The following is a 25,261-nucleotide window of genomic DNA, read 5'->3' on the forward strand; positions in this document are numbered from 1 at the left end:
ACCAATTTGTTGTACTTGTTCTCCTTACATATCAGCTCTGGTTATAGTAGTTGCTAGTAGCTAATGTGAAATCAAATAAAAAAGAGGAGATTTGGTGAAATGAGAAGAGATTTTCAAGTAGACCCTCAATTAAACCTGAAAAAAACTAATGAAAGAACAAACTGGACATGAATAATAACCCTGACACAAGGCTTTAGTTAAACCAGACATCTGTGTACTTGTATGTGTTAAACAACCAATGTTCTGTAATGGCTTCATTACCATGTCTGGTAAACATGCGGTCAACTCAGATTTAACAGTTGAAGTTAAAGTGTTTGTATTATCTTTGAGATTTTCAAATGATACAAACACTATGCTGACAACCTCTTTTCATCTCAGACTTAAAGGTTGAACATATAAGCATCAAGTGTAATGTAACTGATGTTACAATAGTAACTTCTCACTTTGTGTTCTATGTTAACCGCTGTAATCCTTATGTTTGGATTGCAGGCTTGATCCGTCTGCGCTCCAGCCCGCCCCCTCACCTCCAGGGTGTTGAATATGTCCTTAACGTTACAGCAACGGATGACAACGCCTCAGGCGGACCTCAGGCCTTGTCATCAACGGCCCAGGTCATAGTGGGAGTAGATGATGTGAATAACAACAAGCCCGTCTTTGAGAAGGTAAGACAAGCAATGGCATACACATCATTAAACCTTGTTTAGTCATGCTCATTATCTGCTTGTGTTTGAAACAGTGTTAGATGAAGGTCTGCTCTCCCGGTTGCCATGCAAAATTTTTCTTTTCTTTCTCGCCTTCTTCATATATCTCAATGACTTCTCACTCTATCCCTTCCTTTACTAGCTCTCTTTTTCAGCCTCTATCCCACATAACTCTCCTCTATCACTCCTCTGTCTCTCTCTCTTTGTCTGTCTCCGCTATTTATTAGCCTCTATCTCTCCTCTCTGGAGGAGCGATTAGCCAGCTTGACCCCTCGTCTCTGCTCTCTCGTCTCTCTCCTACATCATCTTGGTCTTTTAATTAAAGCTTTGAGGGATGTGGCAGAAATCCCGACCGACCCGCTCTGGAAGCGCTACGTCTCCACCTGCTTTTTTCTAGCCATGTCTCAATTTTAAATGAGGTGACTTTTCAAGCCTCCCGGAGGTATCGCGAGCCAAGATTAGGAGCAGGGGCTTGCTGAGTAAACCTCACTCACACTCTCCTGGGGGAAAGTGAGCGCCAAGTGTTTCCCTTTCGGCTTCACCCCTTAGCAGGAAGAAACAGGGGGACGGGCGACAAGATGAGAGCCAAGAGAGAGTAGGAAAAGAGAGGGATTCCTGGGCCACAGTGTTTTATGTTCTCTGTATGCTCAATTGTCTCTCTCAGGATTCTCTTGCTGGCATCATACTCCAACACTATGATTCATTCCTTTCTCTTTGCTGGCAGGATGCTGATTGCAACGGACAAACAAACCCCTGACCCCCCTACTCACCATGCGGCTTCTGAGCTAAAGAAAAGTGAAAATAAAGATAACTAAAGATGAAAGAAACCAACAAATAAAGCAGATACAAATTCATGAACAAAGAAAAAACCTAATAATAGATGGAAGAGAAAATACTGGACAAACAGCTTTATTTGTGTGTCTTTAGTCAAAGGGGGGCAGTTTCTTAGTTAGTAAAGACGTCTAAGGTTAGTTGGTGTTTCGTCTGTAGCTGGCAGCCATGCAGCAGGATACTGAAACAGAAAGGTCCTTTTATCTTGTTTAAAGCCCAATCATATAATGTAGTAGTCTCGCTGGAACTCAGGGCTGAATCAGTGGACCAAGAGACACACACACAGAAGTATAGATAGCCCAGATCTCTTGGATATAGCCAGATCCTGCATTTCCCTGTGACATAAATATCCAGCTATAGACCCATACACATACAACCAATGCTCACATTTATTCATTAACCTACAATACCCCTGTGGCCCATTCGCATATGGCCATTTCACATTCATTTTTATGTTTCTAGTAGTGGTAGGTAGAGTACTGAAAATCTTTACTCAAGTAAAACTACAGTTACTCCCATAAAAAACTCATAACTCAAAGGTGAAAATTGCCATTGGAGAAACCCACACACACACACACAAAAAAAAGTACCGGTTAATAAATTACTCCGTTACTTTTTAGATTTTGGCATAAAAAGTGGCCAGCTACGGACATATTTTTCTTCCAGGCAGCAGGCAACTTGGCATCTGGTGCAGATGTGCTCGGCACGTGCTCCTCCCTATATTCTACTGAATTGGTTTTGGTGTCGATACTTATAGATCTTATTAAGCAGATTGGATGTTGATCAGATGCGACTGAAAATACAAAATAAAATAAAAATACAGTATTTCATCAGTGTCATTACAAAATTCAGTATTTACACTATTAGTTGTATTCATTCAGTCACGTATGGCCAACTTGTGTTACAAATGGCCTCATGTCACCATAGATGAAAATGATCCCAATCAGATTGGTACTCATCAACTTCATCAGCCTATACCTTGAGTTTAGTATTGGAATCAGTATAACTTGGCGGTGCTACTCCAAATTCTCATTCTCTCAAAAAGAGCCAGCAAAAGCACATCATCTGCAAAAAAGTAGAGATGCAATCCATATTCTGGATTATACTCCCAAACCGACGCGGAACACGGACAGCTGTGTACACCACAGACTCGTAGTACTTCTGTTTATACTAGTTTCTGAAGATGCATTCTACACATGCACAGATGTATTCCTTGGCTTCTTGAAAAATTTATAAAGGCTTTTAAAGACTTCACATTCAAAAGTTGAAGGGGTCGAGAAAGGTAAAGCATTGTTGCATGCTAGTAGCATGAAGGGCACAGGAGAAGAGATAGGAAGATTGAGAAGAGGCAGGAAGCGAGGGAACTTGAGAAGATAAAAAGAGTTCCTGTCTTTAATTAGTTGTCAAAAGAAGGCATCAGCCAGCAGTACTGAGGGATTCCTTCCTCTTCGCTGTGTCTGTGGCACATCAGCATCAGTACTCCATTGAGACAGGACAGAAAGGAAAAGGGATGATGGAGACAGAGGAAGTGAGAGAAAGATGAGAGAAGACCAAAGAGAGAAGGTGTAGAGAGTAGAGGGAGTAAGTGAAACCCAAGCAGTGTTTAAATGAGGATAATAAAGCTCTTTGTGTGTCTGACAAGTTCAGTGATCAGAATCTTTGAGGAACCCAAACACGACTTATGTACAGTATAAACACAAGGCTAGTACGCACAATGAAAATCTTACTTTACCCGACTCCCTGAGGTAACACACAAGTAGAACAGTAATAACATAATAATTAAAAAAATATAAAAATGTTCAATATAAAATAAAACTAAAATATAACATATAACTTACAACTTAAAACTTAAAGTGCAGAACATTTGTACTGTAGACAAAGAAAGAAACCTGAGTAGAAAGCTGTTGGTTTTATCACACCAAGAATTGAAAGTGCTAAATGAATTGCTATCATAATATGGAGGACTGAAAGTGCCACAATTAAATAAATAAATACACCATTAAATAATTACTTAAATGTGTCATTAATTAATTCAAATTGGAATTAAATACATAAATTTGATATTAAATGTGTCATTAATTAATTCAAATACCGATTCATTTAATGTAAAATACATATATAATTATTTCACTATTTACATTTACATTTCATGGTCCTGCGTTGCAGTGCTTCATGAATTACTTAAAACTGTCAAACTCACCCATCAAAAGTTGGTAGGCGGAACCTAACGCCTGATTGGTTACCCTGCGCATCAAGCCAAGACAAATCAATTCCAGATAATGGATCGATGCAGAGCTAGTGAACACATTCCAATACACTGGGTGGCGCTATTGGACTACTTCTTATAAATCTGCAGTCACTCTGTGGTCAATATCTCGGTCAGAAAGTGCGGAAATAACTCCAAGAACTTCAATAAGTTCCTCTGCTTTACTCGCTACATGCTCTGGGTCAGCAGCTCCTGCTTCCACATCCTCTGCTAAGTCTAAAAAACAAAATAAAGTGTTTAACTTTGAAAAATAAAGTGTAGCAGCAGCTTGAGTTTCCCTTTTTCTTTGTTAACTGTTTCATATCTTGATTAACAGTCTCAACAAATTTTATAAATGAATATCAACACATCTTTACAATTGAACAGTTTCTCTTTCTTTCCCTTTTATATCTTTCTATACACTTTCTGTTGTTCAGTGAGATAATTGAGCTCTAACCTCTCTCCCTCGTTGGGCAGTGAATGAATGGGTCAGGATCAGTGTTGGTCATCTTACTTTAAAAAAGTAATTAGTTATAGTTACAAATTACTTATCCCAAAAAGTAACTGAGTTAGTAATACATAAAAAATAAATATTGAAAATAAAATTCACACGTTACATAAACATTCTTGCCTTTAACTTTCAGTAAGCGAGTAGTAGTGTCGGTACTTACAGTTTGATATTGCTACCTTTGAATTTCCCTAGCTCGTCGCCATTGTCTCTGTCTTGGCATCCGCCCACCCAGCCAATCATCATCGCATTTGCAACGGTGTCATCATCACCACCCTGCCCTCTGCTGGCAGCTGATGTGTGGCTGTCAGAAAGCCTGACACCGCTGCGCTTCATTCAACCACATTGTAGGAACGCAAGTAACGCGCCACTTTACATTCTCAGTAACGGTAACGGCGTTGCAACGATGGGAAAAGTACTTCATTAGATTACCCCGTTACTGAAAAAATAACGCCGATAGTAACGCCGTTATACTTAAACGCCGTTACTCCCAACACTGGTCAGGATACTGGTTGAGTGATCATATTGGGATCTGCGACTGCTTATTTTCTGAGAGCTTGTTCAGACTTGAGTGGGTATGTTTGATGAAAACTTTGTGTTTTGTCTCATAGTGGCGTTTCACACTGGCACTTTTAATCAGCCCTGCGGTCTCTGAACATATGAGACACACTGGTTATGTGCTCCCAGTGGGAAGAATGAATATGAATGAATCTGTCCATTAAAAGCTCAATTTTCTATCCACTTTTCTCTTCTTAGAGAGCGCCATAAATCTTCTGTTGTCTCTCGCTCACTCATCTCTCCGTTTCCTCTCCATGTATCTCTGACTTCTCTTTCCGTCTGTCTCTCCTCTCTCATCGCTCTCATCTCTGTATTCAGTCGCGCTGTTTAAACAGATTTGATTGGCTGAGCAGCATCACGTGGGATGGCTTAACTAGCATGCGATTGGTCTGTGAGCTTCCTGATCTGCTAAACAAATACCGTAAAGACTAGAAAAGCTGTGCTGGTTAAAATAGAAGCTCCCCATCAAAATTTAGAATCCTCAATAATTAATTGATTATAGGTCTGGGTCCGCATAGGACGGTGTCTGGGTCCAGACTCGCCTGTTAGCGACCTCTGCCCTAGAAAGTTCATGAAGATCTTCCTGGCACTCAACTTCAGACCAAAGCAATGGATCAGGCTAGATTTGCGTTGGCCCCACCCACTGAGTTTGATGGCTGGCTTTGACAGTTTTAAGTAATTCATGAAGCACTGCAACGCAGGACCATGAAATGTAAATGTAAATAGTGAAATAATTATATATGTATTTTACATTAAATTAATCGGTATTTGAATTAATTAATGACACATTTAATATCACATTTATGTATTTAATTCCAATTTTAACTCCAATAATTTATGCAGTGTTAAATGGAGGGTAGGGTTAGTGTTTTAGGATTGAATTTTAAAATTTTGACTTATAGTTATGTATCACCAGGATTTCCTCCAAACACAAGACAGCAGATAATTAATCATTAAATCAATTTTCATTCTCAGTCTGGATTGTATTCTTTCATATCCTGTAGATTATGTGGTATGAGTTTATAGCAAAACCACATTACTCTTAGAAGTGCAATGCCAGTCATACAGAATCTGTTTTCCAGCATATCCTCTTACGAGTTTATAATGTGAGAGTGGTAATACAGTGCTGACATGAGGTCATTACTGCATACAGTGCATGCATGTTGTTTTGGTGGTTTTCAGGCAAGGAAGCATTCTTTTGAGGTCAACTTAATTATCCCACAAATTTGATGGTCCAGTGCTCACATAAAGCCACCATAACATACACAGTAAAACTATAGCATACACAAACATAACGTAACATGGTCATAACAAAACACATTAAGACAGAAAAGAAAAGAAAAAATCAATGAAGTCAAGTTAAAAAAAGTAATTCCAAATCAGTAAAAACAAATTTGAACTGTTGATTAGGCCTGCTTGGTTTTAGTTACTTTAGGTTGCTGCTGTGACTGAATTTGGAATGAAGAGGATGAGTATTATTCTGTATTGTTTTCAGTGAGAGTGAGCTTATCTATGATTTACCAAATGACAGAACACTCTTTGTTCCTTCTAAAATCAATTACCATCTCTTATGTTTTATAAGTTTAGATCCAGGTAATTGTGTGCACCACTGTGTCCGCACTGTCTCTTTCTCAAAAGCACCAAGGAAAACCTGATTTAAGTAAAGAAGACCCACTATCGCAGTGTCATCCGAAAACTTGTAAAACGTAGGGGTTGAGGGCTCGGCTGGCGGTGGTGTACATTGTGTAAAGGATTGGGGAAATTACACAGCCTCATGGAGCGCCCGTAGTCACGGCCCTGTTTGTGGATATGACAGAATTTTGTACTGCTGTTTGTCATCTTCCACGACAATCAATATATCCACATCTGTTATACTGTGTATATTGTCCCACGCCGCTTTCTGCTGCGACCAGAAATTGCATGTGTCAAACCTACAATAGAAAGAATTTTAATCATTTGCAATTGTGAGGGTCATTATCAACAGTCATTATATGTTCTTTGGGATTGTTTGTAGCCCGTTGTAAGGCTTCCCTGGCCTTCCTGCTGTCATTTTCTTTAAAGTAATTTTCAACTTTGTATTTGTAGGCAGTCTTGCACTCTCTGATCTTGTTTTTTAAGTTGCTTCTGTATGTGTTTCCTTTCGTCTCCCCTCCCCCACCATCTGACCTTTAGTTGTAATGTTAGGCCTGTCTTCTGCACCTCACCAGTTTAATGTCGCCCTGCAATTTGCAAAATATTTGTATACAGCTTTTGCACTGCTTCATTCTCACTTGTTGTTTTATTATTTAAATTAAATCTTTTGCTATTCATTTTAACTGTAAGCTGGCATTTTAGCATGAAAAGTAATTGGGAGAAACAGGGACATTTGAATGTTGAATGCATAATATCTATTACTGTCATAACATCATTTTAAGGTCAGACTTTTGTATTTAGCTTGGACAGGCATATGATGACAGTTGCATGTTGAGGTTAAGGTTTTGGCTTAGAGTCTGTGTTTCAGTATATATGATAATTGTGGTAATCTAGTACACAGGCATCAGGCGCTCTTAACCACATTATGCACTCCCACTCTTATTTTTCCCACGTAAAACAAATATATTGTGACACAAATTCCTCTCTGATGAAGACAGGCGTTAATTGCATGCAGTGCAACTCTTAAATGTTCAAGTCGTGCACATACATAGGATGTATTATTTTGTCTGTTTTGTAATCAAAAAATCACAAACATGGTCCTACATGGCATGGGTAAAATAGACAGAAATGGTTCAAATGATATTTTTTGCAATATCTCACTTAAAATTAGCTTCTCGAATATAACTGCAGTTACTGGTAAACTGCTGGAGGCTCTCTGTGAAGTGCTGACCCCATTTCCAATAAAAAAAGACTTGGACAGTACTAAACACATTTGGTGCCAATAGATCAGCAGATTTCATGTTTACCAACAGTTAGCGCATCACCAAGCAGTTATTGAGCACCTTTGCCCAATGGGTGCTGGGATAGGCTTCTGAACCTACTACCACTATCTGCCTTACACAGGACAAGCAAATGTAGAAAATACATAAATAAAAGAGGTACACTCAGGCTTCCTGCTCTCTTTCTTTATACACTTGTAATTTTGTGTTCATGTTACACGTTTTGTCCCACCAGTAAATCATTTTTTAATCCATCCTTTCAAAATAAGTACCATTCCACTTCCCACACACTCTTGCTTAGAGTTTGGAAAGAATGGAGCATTGATCTAAGTTCCTCCATACTTACATTGCAGTGATCTTCTCTTCCTCCCACCTGTCCTCTATGCCCGCTGTCTCATTCTCTTCAGTGTCAGCAGTACCGAGAGAGCACATCAGTCCTGGAGAACCAGCCAGCGGGGACGTTCGTTCTGCAGGTTCATGCTGTGGATGCTGACGAGGGCTCCAATGGCAGGGTCACATACGGCTTTATGCACAAAGACTCGACTGTGCCTGCATTCAGTATACACCCCGACACCGGTACTGAAACACACATACTCACCTGCACTTGCATGAGTGTACACATACAGAAGAGCTTGGTGCAGAGCAACAAGGCATGCAGGGTGCTTGGAAGTTTATAAGTCTTCAATTTCATATTATTATCACTGCTATAATAAAGAAAACATTATTTTAGGCTAACTTCAAACAAAACAGTATTTTTAGTATATTCAGTATTTTCACGGAAAAGAGTTTTTTTTACTTTACAGATTTTTACTTTCAGTTCTCTATTAATTGAAGCCATCACTAAAATCATTTCTGAAATGAATAATAAATATAATTCTCCATGGATTTGATGATAACGACTTTTGAAAAACTCTCATTTCCTTACCCATTCTGCTGCTCTTCTGTCTTTAAAGTTTAGCTTCAAGGCAAACAGTGGAAATCATTTTAGTGTTAAACTGCATATGCTCTGGGGACAAGAAACCAAGCTGTGTTCAGTATAATTTAGCTGTCTGATCAACCTCGTTATGTCTGTGTCTGTAGGAGTAATTGTGACAGCCAGGAAATTTGACCGCGAACGCCAACGGGAGTATGCAGTGACAGTGACTGCCACTGACCAGGCAGCTGACCCACTGATTGGCATTTGTCAGCTCAACATCCTCATCCTGGACCAGAACGACAACAGTCCTAAGTTTGAGAACATCCGATATGAGTGTAAGTAGATATTAGTCTGAAGTATGGTGACGGAGAGAGCTCAACCCACCTTACTCTAAGCAAACACGCAAAAATGGACTAAAAAGAAGCTAATGTTTTAGTAACCTTGTTATGGTATTATTCCAAAATTACAGGAGATATTGGCTACAACTAATGTGTGCCATTTACTCATCAGTGTTCATTATTTTTTCCTGGAAAAAGTCCACCAGAAAATCTATTTTTTGATGTATCAAAGTTCTGCTTTGTTCTGCAAGACTTGAAGTGTTTCAGTATTTAGTGTTTTATATATTTTACATGTGTTTTTTTGTTTTTTTATTGCTCTCCCTGAGCTCACCCTTCCACTGCACTGACAAATAAAGTATAAAAGACAAAGAACAAACAAATTAACGCCTCACAGAACAACTAAGCCACACTTCTTCTTCTTCTGCCATAGACTTCCTTCGTGAGGATACAATGATCGGGACTAGTTTCTTGCGGGTGGCAGCTCATGATGATGACTTTGGCACCAATGCAGCCATCACATACTCTATGTCCAGTGAGCAGCCGGAGTACCTCAGGGTCAACCCCCTGACAGGCTGGGTGTATGTCAACCAGCCCATTTCTCAGGTACACACATACTGTATAAAAACAAATAATACCAAATCACCATTTGGACAGTTTTAACCTTCTATTTACAAAGCTTACATCATACAGTTGCTATGTTTAAATGACTTTCTGTTGTGTTTCCTCTATAGCAAAAATGTCTAGCAACTGCAAATAACCTATGTTCTCCCTTGGATTGTATTTTACAAATATGATTGGAGCTAATCATGCATATGGGGCCACTCCAAATGGCACAAAACCACTCGAAGGAAATTATGCAATTTTGTAATTCTACTGAAGAACTAAATGAGATGCTAGGAGTGCAACTAAACCAACATGCTTGACTTAAATTTGATTGACAAGGCTTGAATGAGTAGCCATGGTCAGATGGATGATGGATGACAAAGGCAGTTTTCCATTCAATAGTGCCATTGCCATTAATTCACAACTAATGTCAATGTGTTGGAAAGGAACAGAAACACTAAATGAATAATACAGAAATATCCTTGACAAATGAAAATGAAATAAATCAAATTTTTTGTCCTCATATTATCATTATGTTAAATAATAAGTAAATTAGGTTAACTGGTTTTAACAGGTTATAAAACAATATCAATTTAATACTGATGCCTCTATAGATTGGCTGTTTTCTATTTCAATGCCACTGTGTCAGATTCCCATGTATTGATATTGTAGTGAGGCTTAATCCCCTAGGAAAAACAAGTGACTCACATTTTCTTCATGGAATGAATTATTGTTTTGAAGCAGAGGTCGGATGAGTGCTGAAGCTAAGTAGTGTAGTCAGGTAAGTTACCATCAGTTCTGACAGCTATGTATGAAGAAGCTCCCAGTCAGCCAGGAAAAAGATGGTGTAAACCATTAGGAGGTAGGGCTCACTGATTCCAGGTCATGAATCATTCTAACAGTGCTACTTCTCCCAGGACATGGCCAGAGTATATTTGCATTCAAGCATTTTATTGCTGACAGTGAAGGGGGAGAAGTCCAGTGTCCAGTAGCAGACAGTCAGCCTGAGTGTGTGATAATGTCCTCACTGGAGCCTTTTTCTTTGGCAGCAGGAGCTGATATTTTTCTTACTTCACTGCCTCTAACCCCTTGCTTCGCTACTAGTAAGAAAAACAATTTTGGTCGGTACATGAACGAGCGATAGAGGAAATTGCGCAAAACAAGTCTGTGCCTTAGATGAGTGCCACAATTATAAAAGCCCAAACAAGCAACAACTCACCATCTTCCAGTGCCAAGAGGAATGCATGTCTGTATCCTCAGCACCTTGTATCTTACACCAACACCTGGCTCTATGCCACTATTTTTGCCTGAGAGAATGGCTGAGTAGAACATACTGAAGATACAAAACTTTTCCACTAATGAGTAAAAGTATAAAAAAAAGTATAATACACAAGCAGGCACTGCCTACACGTTTCTTCAGCCTTTGCCAGTGTGATGATCTCAGTTGTCTTAATTGGTATAAGCAAAGATTGAATTTTAAAATTGCATAACTAAGAAAAATCTTTAGGAGGTCATGGAGAACGGGGCACTATGACAAGCAATTCTTGCATTTGTGAATTTGAAAACATCTTTAAAATGGCAGAATGTGCAAATAACCTTCATCACGTGATGCATAAAGCAGAAGACCACAAACACAATGGAAGAAAGTGAACTTGGGTCATCACAGTTTGAATTTGTTCTCTAACATACGCCAATTGACCAACCTTAAGAGCACAGACTCTTGGTTACGTTATTTCTTTTAGTTACGAAAACAGATTTTCCCTGATTGCAGTGGCTAAAGTTAATTGCTCTTGTAAGGCTGACAAAACACTGCTCAATAAATACAATTATCTTCAAGTATGTTTGTTTTTACAGCCTACAGTCAACTTCTCCCTGCACAGAAGTGTGGAAAATTGATTGCTTGCTGAAATCTGTGTGATTTAGAATCATAACTCTTTAAGGAAGCCATTATTATCACTGTGCCACACTATTTGGCAATAGAAGAATACACCATTAAGTGATCTCTCCTCTTCTTTCCTCTGCCACAGAGGACCTACATCACCAGGGAAATTGTGGCTACAGACGGGGGGAACCGGAGCAGTTCAGTGGAGCTAGCCGTTACCATCACCAACGTGAAGAACCAGCCTCCACAGTGGGAGAAAGACAGCTACAGCATGGTCATACCAGAAAACACTGTCCGAGACACACCCATCGTGGTACATTGGGGTTGGGCTTGTGTTGCAGTTGACATGTGCAGGAAGCAAAAGCACAAACACATATGGGTCCATTTCTAACACATTAGAGAATTTGTACAATTTTCATACAAAAAACATGCAAGACATGTTTATTCATAAACAAGGGTGGCGGTGGTGGCCTAAAGGAAAGACATGTCACTTGTTAATCAGTGATGAGCATCAAAGTGTAACTGTGTAACAAACTTGGAATGAAGCCAAAGGTTTAGGAATCCCAGCTAAAAATGCTGACGTTTAAAACCACACTTAATTCTACTAATAAGGCTTCATTATTTGTGCAGTTATCCTATCAACTGCATTTGATTATACATAGACACTGCCTTTTCATGCCACTAACAGATTTTCAACTAATCAACAGTATTTTCTAGGGATCTCTTGAAAGCAATTAAATCCATTAAAGTTGCTGATGAATAATTTAAACCAAAAGACTGAAATAAAAAGACACACCTAAGAGTACTTTACATGAGAATGTGTGTGTGTGTGTGTGTGTGTGTGTGTGTGTGTGTGTGTGTGTGTGTGTGTGTGTGTGTGTGTGTGTGTGTGTGTGTGTGTGTGTGTGTGTGTCTGTGTGTGTGTGTGTGTGTGTGTGAACATGTGAATGTGTTTGTGAGAGATGCTCGAGAGTGAGCATGCTCCCTACAGCACAGTGTGTTAATCGAGAGGGCAGCTCAGTGTTGATTTGACTGTTATGCAAAGATGTAATTACTCTCAGCAGGTTGTAATAGCTCTACCATGGAAATTTGAGGTTTTTATGGCCTAAATCAGCACATACAGTCATCAGGCATGTTTTCCAATTCTGCATGCCTGTTAGGGCCTCTCATTATTGTAGTTACTGTGCTTTGCAGGTTGAATGGATACTGCTAGGTCACCCATAGCCAAGCTGCATCATGTCTGAGATGGCATTTTTGAATTTAATTGGGGTGTATATGGCATCAGCTTTGAGTAGCTTCTCCTTAATTAGTTTAGGGAGAATGCAGAATTAAGAGTATTCCACAGGATTTCAGTTGGTTGTTGTCAAATTTAACAGTTTGAGACTTGCTGCCTTAATATTTTAGTGTTCATTATTATGAGCTATAAAAAAACTTTTTTCCCCATTTTTCACTGTTAGAATGCACACTTCCATTGAAGCTCAGCAGCAGTTGTGCTCATCTCTGTTCCTGTGCTTAGGATCATTGCTGGCATTCAGCATTTTTTCCAGCTCTCAGAATTGATAATTGGAAACATGCTGTCAGTTGACAAACCTATTATTTTGGGGCTACTTTTTTCTTCAGTTATTGGATAAGATGACTAATAGGACTCCTCCAAGGAAGTCAGTGTCACTGTCATGTGTGCTTTCATTGGGACTAGTACTGACTGTAGACGATTACTAAGTCCCACAGTGGTATGCAGGCTGAAATGAGTGATATCCTATTATAATTAAATATTTATTTAATCCTCTGCTTTGTTCCAAACAGACCATCAAAGCCACCTCCCCTCTTGGTGATCCCAGGGTAACCTACAACTTGGAGGACGGCATGGTCCCAGAGACCAACATGCCAGTTCGCTTCTACTTGACCCCCAACCGAGAAGATGGTTCAGCCTCCATCCTGGTAGCAGAGCCCTTGGACTACGAGACCACCAGGAACTTCATGCTGCGGGTCCGAGCTCAGAATGTCGCTGCTGTACCACTGGCGGCCTTCACTATGGTCTATGTTAATGTCACAGGTGAGCCTTTTTTTTGCTTGTATTTGGTTCTATTGATGTTATATTGTTCATTCCTCCACTACACCTCACATTGTCTCCAAACACCATTGTGTTCCATGCATGCCATCTGAGTTATGTTTACACACAGCGGTATTACACGATAATAGTAAACATAGTATCATTGCTCCATTAGCACTGCTATTTAATGAATGCATTTAAAATTAGGATTACATTAAGGGTACAATCAGAAGCAATAGTATCCAATAAAGAGGGTGTAGTAGAGTATTGAAACACAAAAGTCATACAAAGATGCACAAAATGTATTGTGGGTGAACACAAATTGTTCATGGGAAACACACATTTTGTGAAGGCTTTGTAATAAGCACAGTGAGCAGCAGTATGGCTATTTAAGGTTGCAGGAAGAGAGGATAAATTGGGTGTTTGATGATTCATTTTTGATGGCTGAGCTATAAACTAATGGAAAAATAGAAGATTTTACTTGATTAATTCGGAAGATGGGCTTAATGGACTTAAGGTCAAGAGCAGCATCAGGAACCATTCTTATTCAAAGACTGAATGGCCAAGTTGAAGTCTAGCAGCTCCTATATTACAAAACTACCCACAATCAGAACATGTTATTGACACACATATGATCAGTTTTTTGGGGGGGATTCACTACAGTAAGTTGTCTATGTTCTTATTGTTTTTTTTTATCCTCATCCTCATTATTTAGCATAGATAGTGTCACTGCATTGGTTATTTTAAACTGATTACACAACACAACAGTTGTTCCACAACTGAGGCCATGGAGGAAGAGAAAGAATCAAGAGCATCTGGCAAGAACAGAAGGGTCAGTCGTATCTTATCGCTCTCTAAGTCCTGTTGCGTTCTCATTTTCCATTTGGAGTCATTAGACTCTTGGATTCCAAAGCTACACAAATCCAGATCATTTGCAGAGCTCGCCAGCTGTTGTGAGTGTGATGAGACCAAGAGTGCAACTTATATGCTTAACCCCGCTGGCCCTCCTTCTTTGAAAAGAAGGACTCCGAGTCAAACTGTTTATCTCACATATTTGTCTAAGAATAGCAGTTTTCACCTCTCTCATCATTCTCTATCATGTCTAGCATTATTTTATGGCGCTTCTAAATATAATTACTTTAATCTGGTGTCGCTCTTTTTCAGTAATGCTCAGCCCCTGGTAACTAGGCTTAAGTTGCTATCATCAGTGCTAAATATGGTGTTGTTTGCTAGCCCCTGACCTTGCTCCTCAAAATAACTCTTCCTACCCCACATGCCCCAGACTCCCCTGCATTTAATCCTCTTGCAACATGGACACACACACACACACACACACACACACACACACACACATGCACACATACCCCATTCCATCAAATTGGTCTTAATCCAGTGAGAAATAATTAATTCACACAGACCCTCTCCTTTCACTTGCCTTTCTGTCCCTCTCCTAACTTCTCCTTCTCCTCTTTTCGCTCGCCCCTCCTCTACCTTATCTGTCTTAATAAGAAAGCTCTTTGACTCCTCCAGAGGCAGTTCGGCTGAGGGAGGGAGGTTTGTAATGGATTTAAGGCCCCATTTTTAATTCATAGATTAAGACATTTGCTCAGAAGAAAGGGTAGGGAAAGAAATGGCACATGAAGCAGCATTAGATTTAATGTGTTGCTCTATTTAAGTAATTTTCTGTAATGCCTTTGGCCTTAAATCAACTATGTTAAAATTTGGCTTCTGCCATTCAGGCAAAACTAAGGGTTCACTGGTTCTGTAACTATTGCTCTTAACCTTCTTATTATGGTTCAAGGTAACTCATTTAGTCCATTTTGCATCCATTATTGATCAGTGTACAGCATGTTTTGACCCTCATCTTGACACCAACAGGGCTTGGAAAAATAACCATGACATGAACCATGAAAAAGGAGATTAATACGTCACCAAGCTACAGTAAATACGTGGAGTAATGCAAACTCAACAGGCTACCATAGATTATATCTCCCACAAACACACCACTTAACAAGTTAAATGTTGAAAACTAGGATGAACTCTTATCCCGTCCTCTCCAATAGCCAGATCTTCATCATTATAAGAATGGGATATAGCAAGCTTGCTTCTAGATGAAGGTCCAAAATCAATCACAGTCCGGGATTATGTGAGAACATCATCATTCTCTGAAGGCCAGTGATAACCAAAAATAATGAGCTTTGATATTTTGATTTAATTTAATTGTTTTCTCTAAATGTATCCACAACCTACAAAATCATTTTTAGCCTTCAGAAGAGAATTTTTCTAAAAAGAGAATTCTATTGGCATGTAGTTTTAGTTAAACTGAGTGGGCGTTCAGACTGCAAACAGATTTGCTACAAACAATGCAAAGGGCTGTGTTGGTGGGGGTTAGTCGCTTCAGGTGCCAAAGATCAGCTGTTAATAATACTGTGAGACAGACATTTACAACTCTGGAATAGTTGTAATCAGACAAAGGCAATTATTTTATCCTTTATTACAATAATTGTGTGTTAAATAGAAGTATGGCTTTCACATTTCAGAAATTTACTAGGAATAAGCGCTTGTACATATTGATTGTGAGCTCAGTTCTTTATGTTTTGCTCAGAGATGCTTCCTTGCATTCTGGGTAAAAAAAACAAAAAACTTTTGTAGTGTTTTAGTTTAAGTACATTTTTAAGTTTTAAATTCTAATTACGAATATCCTTTTGAATGTTTATTCCATGCAGCACTGACTGTGCTGACCTAACAGTGAGATGAAGGCTGTTCCATTGTGCTGGAGCTAAAACAGTATAAGTACAATCTCCATTTGTTTTGAGCCAGACTGCAGAATTTATAAAAGCTTTCTGTCATCTCATCTGAAGAGTTGGGTTAGGGTTGAAAGATCAAAAATGACAATAGATCCAAACCACAAAAGGGCTTTAAATGTAATTAACAAGATTTTAAACTAAATTTTAAAATACAATGGAAGTCAATGCGGTGCAGCCAGGACTGGAGAATATGCTCTGTGCATTTGGCGTAGAAACTATGCTTGTGCATTTTGGTGCAAATGCAGATGTGCTTTTTGAGAACCATTGTGAAAAAAGAGGTGAAATAATCTAGAATTTGGTCAGTTTTATTTATAGGCAGTGTTAAGCTAATTTTATCAACATTCTTATTTGCAGGAAGCAGAAAATAGTCAGGGACCAAACCAAAACAGGCTCAGTCACAGTGATCGAAAGACAGTGGGCAGTAAATTGTAAAACCTCTTTTTCAGTATGTTTGGTGGTAGAACATCTAAATTAGATGAGGGCAGATAGCTGTGAGGCACATTTCTAAGTGATTCATTCATTAACATTAGCATTTATTTAGGAATAAGGGTATACTGATTTACCAGAATTGATGAGGAGTCAGGGACAGGTAAACAAGAATTAGCAAGCTGATTAAAGGCTTTAGAGGCTTTTGTATTTTTTCTTTCAACTGTTTAGGAACATCTGACATTCAAATCCTTTCAAGGGTAAGCTAGCCTGCAATTGGATTCCAGCAAACAATTTGGAATTATGCTTTTTCTTTTAGTAGCAACAACATCTTTAAGATAAAAAAATTTCAATATCACTTAAAACAGTTAAAATATTACTGTTAAAAGTGATGAATAACAACACAGCAGATTGCGGTGTTACAACTGACATCATTACTCCAAAGATTAGATTTCTACTGTGAATTACACTGCAGACTGTGTCTTTTTGAAAGACAGCTAAACTGATGATTACATATACAAAAAAGATTTGTGTAATCACAGTAATTGTCAATGCTGTGCAGGTAAGGGTAAACTGTATGTCTGATTTGCTATGAAATTAGCGTGTGAGAGTGTCTAAAGATCTAAGTTTAAACATTAAATAAGTAACTGTTTATTTAATTCTGTTGATGTAGAGACATTCATGGGCCAATCTTGGGACCCACTGGCCATGGTCTGATGAAGATTTAGCCTCTGGGGGCAGCAGACAATGTTTTGGGGCTTCCAGTGTAGCCAGCGGATATCCAGAAAAGGGATATTGGATTTGGCTAATCTGTATAAACATATCTGCATACATTTAGTAAAAAGCTATTTAAAAGCTAAATCATCGTCAGACAGATTGCGTTCTGGTTAATGCGTTCCACCTCTTTTCGCTCTCCACACAGACTGTTACCTGTAGGCAACCAAAACCGCCAAAAAATGGAATTGGTCAATACTTATCAGACTACAAATGGAAACCAGAACCTTTCTGATGCCAAAATCTTGGTTCCTTTTATAGGCATCATTCATGGTCTGATAAGTGTATTCCAAAAGTCAATAATTGTCAGCAAAAGACAATTAAAATTATGTGCACAAGCTGGCAAATGTAGATACATTTTGTTACTAGACCTAGAAGAGTGCAGTGGACATCTTTTAAGTATCCAAGATTGTGCTGAAATGATTATTGGGAGCTTTATGATCTATGTATAAAAACTACTTGGCATTTTCCTTAAAAAAGTAACTATGCATTCATTAGTAATTGTGCTCAGAAAGAAAAACACTTGTTGGTAAGCAGGTATGGAGGATAGGCTGGATAGACCTAGTGCTGCAGGTGGTTTGGGCTTTGTAAAGAACCCATCAATCATCTTTGACATTTCTATCCGATCCACCGAACATACAATGCAGAGACCATTTTTCAGTGTATCCTAAGCACATTCTCTCTTTCTATCCTCTTTCTTCTCCAGATGTGAATGACAACGTCCCATTTTTCACTTCGTCCATCTATGAGGCCTCAGTCACTGAAGGAGCCGAATCAGGAACTTTGGTGTTCCAGGTTTCAGCCAATGACCTCGACTTGGGTCTCAATGGCAAGGTAAAAACATACTCACACATGCACACAACCTATGTTAGAAGTGCTAATGTTGCTCTTACAGCGTGCACAGTGGAAAGGGATGTTAAGGGCTCAGTTCCTTTTGAATATATGCACTCTGTCATTTTCAGACCTGCTCTGTTATTGATTTTTCAAAATGTGTTCTTTTTTGCTTTGTACATTAGCAGTAATTACCTGTGTTTTAGCACCTGAACCTCTGTATAATTACTTCTACACCAAATCCCCCATTGTCCAGATCTCCTACTCCTTGTTAGAGGATCGCAGTGGGGACCATCAGTATTTCCGTATTGACCCAGAGCTGGGATTCATCTACACTCAGACTGTGTTTGACCGCGAGACTAAAAGCTCATACCTGTTGGAGGTTCAGTCTGTGGATGGCTGGGAGTCGGCACGGCCCGGCAAACATGGACAGCCCAATTCTGGTAAGTCTGCCACTGCTCAGAACAGCCTGCGACTGAATTGATGGTTAAGTTCTGATTGCTGTGGTGTTTTTGCAGTTTGTCCAGTATTGTTCTGTCTTGTGCCTGAGTGTTAAGAACAGCAATTGTACAAGTCATCAAGAAGTACCTAGGCTGAACTGCCACTGTGTTATAACAGTCAGCGATAAAGAGAGGCTTCAGTACATAGGGTTTTCCCCTGTACTCCAAAACTATGTAACAAAATCTTACAAAAAGGTGATCTACTTCTACACAAAGTATGTGGACACGTGAACATCACACCCATATGATTGTTGCTAATTGCTAAACATCGCACACTCTTCTAGGGGAAGTCTTTTCCTTTGACTTTGGAACCTGTCATCAGGAATTTGCCCCCATTCAGCTGCAAGAGTGATGTTAGTTGGTAAGGTCTGGCAAAGTGGTTGGATAGGGTTAAGGTAAAAACTGGGAAAACCATTTCCTTATGAACCTGTTTTTGTGCACTGTGGAAAGGGCTCAATATATGTACACACACACACACACACACACACACACACACACACACACACACACACACACACCCACACAGACACACACACTATGATTTGCAGTAGCAGTTCATTTCAAACAGGAATTATTGAATCCTTAGCTTTCATGTAAAAATGCAAACACATTGATGTAATTGCAGAGATGTTTCAGATTCCCTTGATTTTTTTAAATAAAATTTTATAAAGTGATGGTGCTTACTGTTCTACTGACTAAAAAAGAGGACAAGCACAAAAGGGGAGAGAGCTGCAGACAGCTGCTCTCTAGACTTCATTTAAGGCTCCAAGTCTTCATTGAAGGCAGCAATAATCTCTGTTTTCCTCTTTCTGTCTCTTTCCCACATCTGCTCATCTCTCCCTACCGAAGGACCAAAGGCCAACTTTCTGTCTCAGTCTGTCTCTCTTCCTCCATCTACCCATTTCTCTCTCATTTGCTGCCAGATGAAATGCATACATGCTCCAACAGTAGAATAGAGAAACACCGAAGAAATGAACAGATGTTGAAACAGATGGGTGGATGGAAAAGAGGTGTTGAAGAAACAGCAAGACAGACCCGGGATATATTTTTAATAAATATGATCATAGATTATTAATGGATCTTCTCTCTAGGTTTGTCTCACTTTGACATTTGTGGCAACGTAAACAGAAGTTAAATATTAAGCAGAGCAGAGACTGAGAGACTGCAGTGAAGCTGTGGGAGTTATTTTATTGCATTAATTTTTTTCTGTGTCATGAATATTGAATGGGGTGGCATGAAGAAGGATTGGTGACAGGCATATTAACAGATCCTTAACAAGGATGCACACACAAGTAAATGTAATTGCAATTGTTGTCGATCTCTGATATAGTGATTTCCACATGGAAATTATTTTAGTGTGGCATGAGTGAATTTTAATTAAAAGATCTGTTACACCTATGATGAAACATATTTTACCACATTTTTTTTTAAGAGCTTCAGACCTTTTTTTTATCAGGCTGAAGGATATTTGTTGCCTCTTCAGAAATTAAAATCAGATTTATAGCTCGTCTTTCTCATTTTAAAAGAAAGAATAATACCAACTATCCCCTGAGTCAATTTGTTATAAATAATCCATTTTAAAAATGATAGAATTGATATAATTCAGATTTATCCCCCTGACCCTACTCCTTCCAGGATACTTAGCATTGCTTGAATGCTCCTATATCAAGTAGCAGCACATCTGATTTTACCTCCTGGTAACCAGTAATCAGTAAGCATCAGTAATCAATAACCAAGCTAAATTTATAGATAGCAGTTCATTTGCCATCTTTGTTGGAAGTCCCCCCACAGACATTATGGCCTTGCCATAAAATAAATGTGTGTATCTTGTATCCTTCTACTGTATATTGTACAATAAAGTTCCAATTGTGGGGGAACTTAACTGACTGCTTATTCACTTAAATGCATTTTTGGACTTGACATGACACACATCTGTTTGTTCAGAGTGCTGTTACTTTTTTGCTGCCTTGACTGTCGCATTTTTTGGTTTAGGAGAATCAGACTCTATTAAATGAGGCAATAGCTTAAGGGTCACATGGTTTCACTGGTGGAAGAAAACACATTTCCCCATGTCGAATTTGGATTAGATGAATACTATTTATGGTTATGAACCCTTTGCTGCAGTGTTCACCAGCAGACTGCCTTCAGACCATTTTAGCACCTGCAGTTGTGTAAAGCAGAACTTTTATTGCTGGAGAATGTATAGATTGAGTGCTCGCCTGCTATCTCTTTGGTCACATGAGAATACTTAATATATGGCTTGGCACTGAGGGTTCATGTTTAAAATACCTTCAGATCAAGGAACCTTATCACTCTGAAATATATTGTGGCTAATCATCGACTCTAGGAATCTAATGGGCGACTTTATTTAAATTATTTCCTTCAAGCATTCAATTTTATTAGGTGGAATATCTAGAAAAAAATAAATATGTTCTTTTAATCCCTTGAGGCGAAAAACCAATACTCAACATCATGGTGAGTCAGTCCCCTGTTTTATTTGTATTTTTTTTGGAAAAGTAATCAAAAAAAAGAAGACTTGAAGGACACATATACACATATACACACACATGCCAAGCAGCAAGAGATGTTGCAGGCTAGATACAGCTGAATGTTGTGAAATGGTCACAAAAATAACCTTGATAAACAGTTTTCACAAGCAGTAAACAGGCCCTTCTTCTAATACAAGCGAGTGTGTGGGGTTGGTCGTGTGAGTTTTACACATACATGTCTCTAGAAGTGTGAAAACATGGATAAGCGGGCAGCATTAGCAGGCAAGGAGGAGGATGAGGGGATGGATCTGTTTATGGACTTTGTTTTCTTCCTCCATCCCTCCCTACCTTTCTCTCTTTCTCTCTGACAGATTCTGTACACGTGCAAAGCCCTGTCATCTGCGACTTGTTTTGTTATAGCTCCAAGGGCTGCATTAGTTTGCTATCTGTGCCATGAACTGTATAGCATCTCTTCCACCCCGGCATAAATAATTTATCCCACCCTGAATCGTGTATTTCAAATTATGCTCGTTTTGATACCGATATCAAAGGAAGCATAGTATGTTGGTTTGCTCAGCTAGCGAGCCTTACACTGATACCCCCAGGGTGCTTTGTGCTCCACTCCAGCCTGGGGTTGGATGCTGAAGGAAAAAAAGAAACAGCTGGATTTAAGGGGAAAATAGACAGAAATAGTGGAGACAGATGACAGATGTAATAGAAAATGTTGGATGGAAGAATAAAAAAGGATGTTATTTTTGTTTTTGTTTTTGTGCATGAAGAAATGTCTACTTTCCTATTTGCATCTGTGTGGGTGTGTCCATTGAAAAGTGACTAAATTGTTGCTATCCAAAGAGAGATGGCCAGATGTTCATGTTCACGTTGACAGAATAAGAACAACCTCATGTTTGTAATCACCTTTCTCCTCTTTCTCTCTCTTTGTAGCTCTCACTGTTTCTCATCTTTTTATTTTCAGACACGGCATATGTTCGCATTTTCATCAGTGACGTGAATGATAACAAGCCGGCGTTTGCACAGGCGTCCTATGAAGTTGATGTGGACGAGGATGCTGATGTTGGCTTCGCCATACTCACTGTCAGTGCCAATGATGGGGACGAAGGTGGGTGGCACGAATAAACAAGTGTGTGTGTGTGTGTGTGTGTGTGTGTGTTTCTTTGAATGGTGTGACGTGGATCAAATGGAAAGTGTAGGAGTGATGGCAAGGCTGGTACTGTAAAGTCATAATTGAGCACATTTACTCAAGCACATTTCTCTTTCCCTCAGTCAAGAAAAAACTTTACACTTTGCTACTTTTGTCTGACCCTCTTTTACTTTGAGGAAAAAAACAGCTGTGTGATACAAAACATGAAAAACACAAGTAGTATGTGAGTTTGAATCAGCTACTGTGGAAGAGCCCATTTAATATAACCTTTTGCTGTACAGCGGAGAAAGAAGCTCTCAAGCCTTTAAATGTGTATTTTCACCATTTTGGGCTTCCAAATGTTTCCATTCACTTTGGTCAAACATTTCTTAAAGGTAAGATGTTGCACCTGTGTAGCTGTTGAGCAGAAACTGACTGCAGCTCTGACATGGCTGGGGGTTTTCATTATTTTTCCAACTTGCTGTATATTCCATGGAAAATTGGCAACATTTTGAAATGACCAGTGTTTTTATCAAGAAGGGAAGCAACTCTCAACTCATGATACGATATTACAGGAGACAAATTATGACTGAAATTAACATATTTTATCTTATATTTTCTTTTTTCTAAAATCTGAGGTAGGATATAAACTGGACAAAACTATGCATTTCCTTTTCTTTATAAAAGTGAAAATGATGTCTTTGTGCCCTGATACATCTACTGACTCGAGTGACGTAGGACATCACACGTCAAAAGTAGATAGCGTCCTCTGCTGTTTAAAATTAGTATCATAATTCATTTTTTATTTTACAGATTTTAATCTTTACATATTTGTATTGGGATTTAACTGTCTCACAATATACACAGATCAGCCATAACACGGCACCTATCAGTGAGTAGGATATATTAGGCAGTAGGATATATTAGGAACAGAAAATGCGACACTTCCACAATGGACCGGCATGTGTATTACATGCTATGGTCTAAGACCGTCTATTCAGTTCTTCTGAATAGAGCGAGGAACAAGACAGATTAAAATCCGAGATCAGTTAGAATTGAGTAAGTAGGTATTTTTAGAATTGTTAATAGGTCTAACTGGTGACCTTTACAGTGCATCTACCTTTAATAAAGCACTAATTAAGAGGCCTCATTAGGATCTGAGAGCTTGGCAAGATTGTGAAACACAAAGATTTAGGTGGTGGAACATGCTGAGACACTCAGCTGTCATGGCCAGAGGCAAATGTCAGCTCACTACAGAAAAGATGAGACCATTATGACTCTGAGGAATGAAAAGAGTCTCTTAAAGAGTATCTAAAAGCACTGTGGCTTACACTATCAGAATGCATCTAGGAACTGGGTAGTCTGATTGGAAAAGGTCTGGTAGTTCCAGATCAACAACAAAATCAAATGAGAATTGCTCATTATAAGTGACTAGGGCTTGCATAACCGAGGGATGGCATCAACAGCTGAATGAGACAACAAGAATGTTTCCACTTCAACAGAGCACAAAAAACTTGAAGGTAGGGCAGATATCTCTTTATTTAGCCATCAAAACAGCGTTAATACACTTATCTGACTTAAGAAAAATAAGAACTGGAGTATCACAAAATGTAAGAAGCTCCTGAGTCCATCCAGCTTATTATCCAGTGACATGACATTCACACTCGATAGAGGAGGCCGGTTTGTGTTGTTTCCTCAGCCTGACCAGGACCCTGGCCCGTGACCCTCGTTTCATTTGTCTGTCTGCCATTTGCTTCTGAACCGGTAGTGTAGAGTGGATTTAATCAGAGCATTTTAGCTGGCAACAGCTGCTTTGAGTGCTAAGACTGAAAATACAGTCACCTTAAAGGTGCCATATGGTCTTTTCTTGTTAGCAATAAGTTTTTTTGTTTTCAGTGTTGCTGACCAAAACACATTTTGTGTCCTTGATATCACATAAACACTATGCATGCATTTCCTTCCCCATGAAACATTAGCAAAGCTTTTATTTAAATGAATAATAAATCCTGCATTGTTACATCCATGTTTAATAGGTAGCAGTCTTATTCTGCTCTCCTTTCCTTTTTTGCACGTTACAGTGTTTATTGACGCATTATAGCTACCTGTTGAATAGTGGAAACCCTGAACAGGAATATTTATTGTGGGTTAAAACAGCTAAAAGCTTTTTTTGCTGTTTTCTCTAAAGCCGTTGATCTTTTTGGTCTATTTCATAGTCTTCTCTGTGGGTTTGGCACTTATTGTGAGTGACTTCTGACTTCAGGGATGGGTGATCAGAAATCCCTCTGTCTTAGAACATGGAAATAAGCAACTAAATGATACCTAATATTAGTATTTTTAATTAAATTGATAGTATGCTGTATTTTATGGTTTTATATGGTGCAATAATACTGTTTATTGTCATGCAACATATTTTAAAAGGCTTGGCTTATCTGCTGCTTACTGTGCAAACAGGAAACCTATAGATCATAGACAAGATGATCACAAGCAACAGCCACGGCTCCAGAATGCGACTAGGTACATTTTGTGACTATTTTTAGAGATGATGTGACTAACACTGGACTTGCAAATATGCCCCCGTTTAATATATGACTTTAATTTTTTGGAGTGAAAGAGAAATACTGTGAGAGTATGAAGAAGACAGAGTAACATCAGAGAAGCTCTGAATAGCTTAAAGCATATATAAGCTTTCTATTTGTGTCCTATGATGATTGGTTTTGTTGGTAATTGTTTCAGCCAGACACTCCCTTACTCG

The 25,261-nt window shown here is 38.9% G+C and overlaps 1 protein-coding gene across 1 annotated transcript in view; it reads left to right on the forward strand.

Moving 5' to 3' along the window:
• Nucleotides 1–25,261, forward strand: part of si:ch211-186j3.6 (neural-cadherin) — a 275,261-nt gene that overhangs the window by 127,116 nt on the left and 122,884 nt on the right. Inside the window, exons 8-16 of the mRNA XM_051380620.1 lie at nt 490–662; nt 8,163–8,331; nt 8,836–9,006; nt 9,440–9,612; nt 11,640–11,807; nt 13,298–13,547; nt 18,258–18,385; nt 18,639–18,825; nt 22,345–22,488. Coding sequence (XP_051236580.1) covers nt 490–662; nt 8,163–8,331; nt 8,836–9,006; nt 9,440–9,612; nt 11,640–11,807; nt 13,298–13,547; nt 18,258–18,385; nt 18,639–18,825; nt 22,345–22,488 — 1,563 coding nt within the window. The remainder of the gene's footprint in view (nt 1–489; nt 663–8,162; nt 8,332–8,835; nt 9,007–9,439; nt 9,613–11,639; nt 11,808–13,297; nt 13,548–18,257; nt 18,386–18,638; nt 18,826–22,344; nt 22,489–25,261) is intronic.

The sequence above is a fragment of the Dicentrarchus labrax genome, unplaced genomic scaffold (assembly GCF_905237075.1).
Source record: "Dicentrarchus labrax unplaced genomic scaffold, dlabrax2021, whole genome shotgun sequence".
Lineage (NCBI taxonomy): Eukaryota > Metazoa > Chordata > Actinopteri > Moronidae > Dicentrarchus > Dicentrarchus labrax.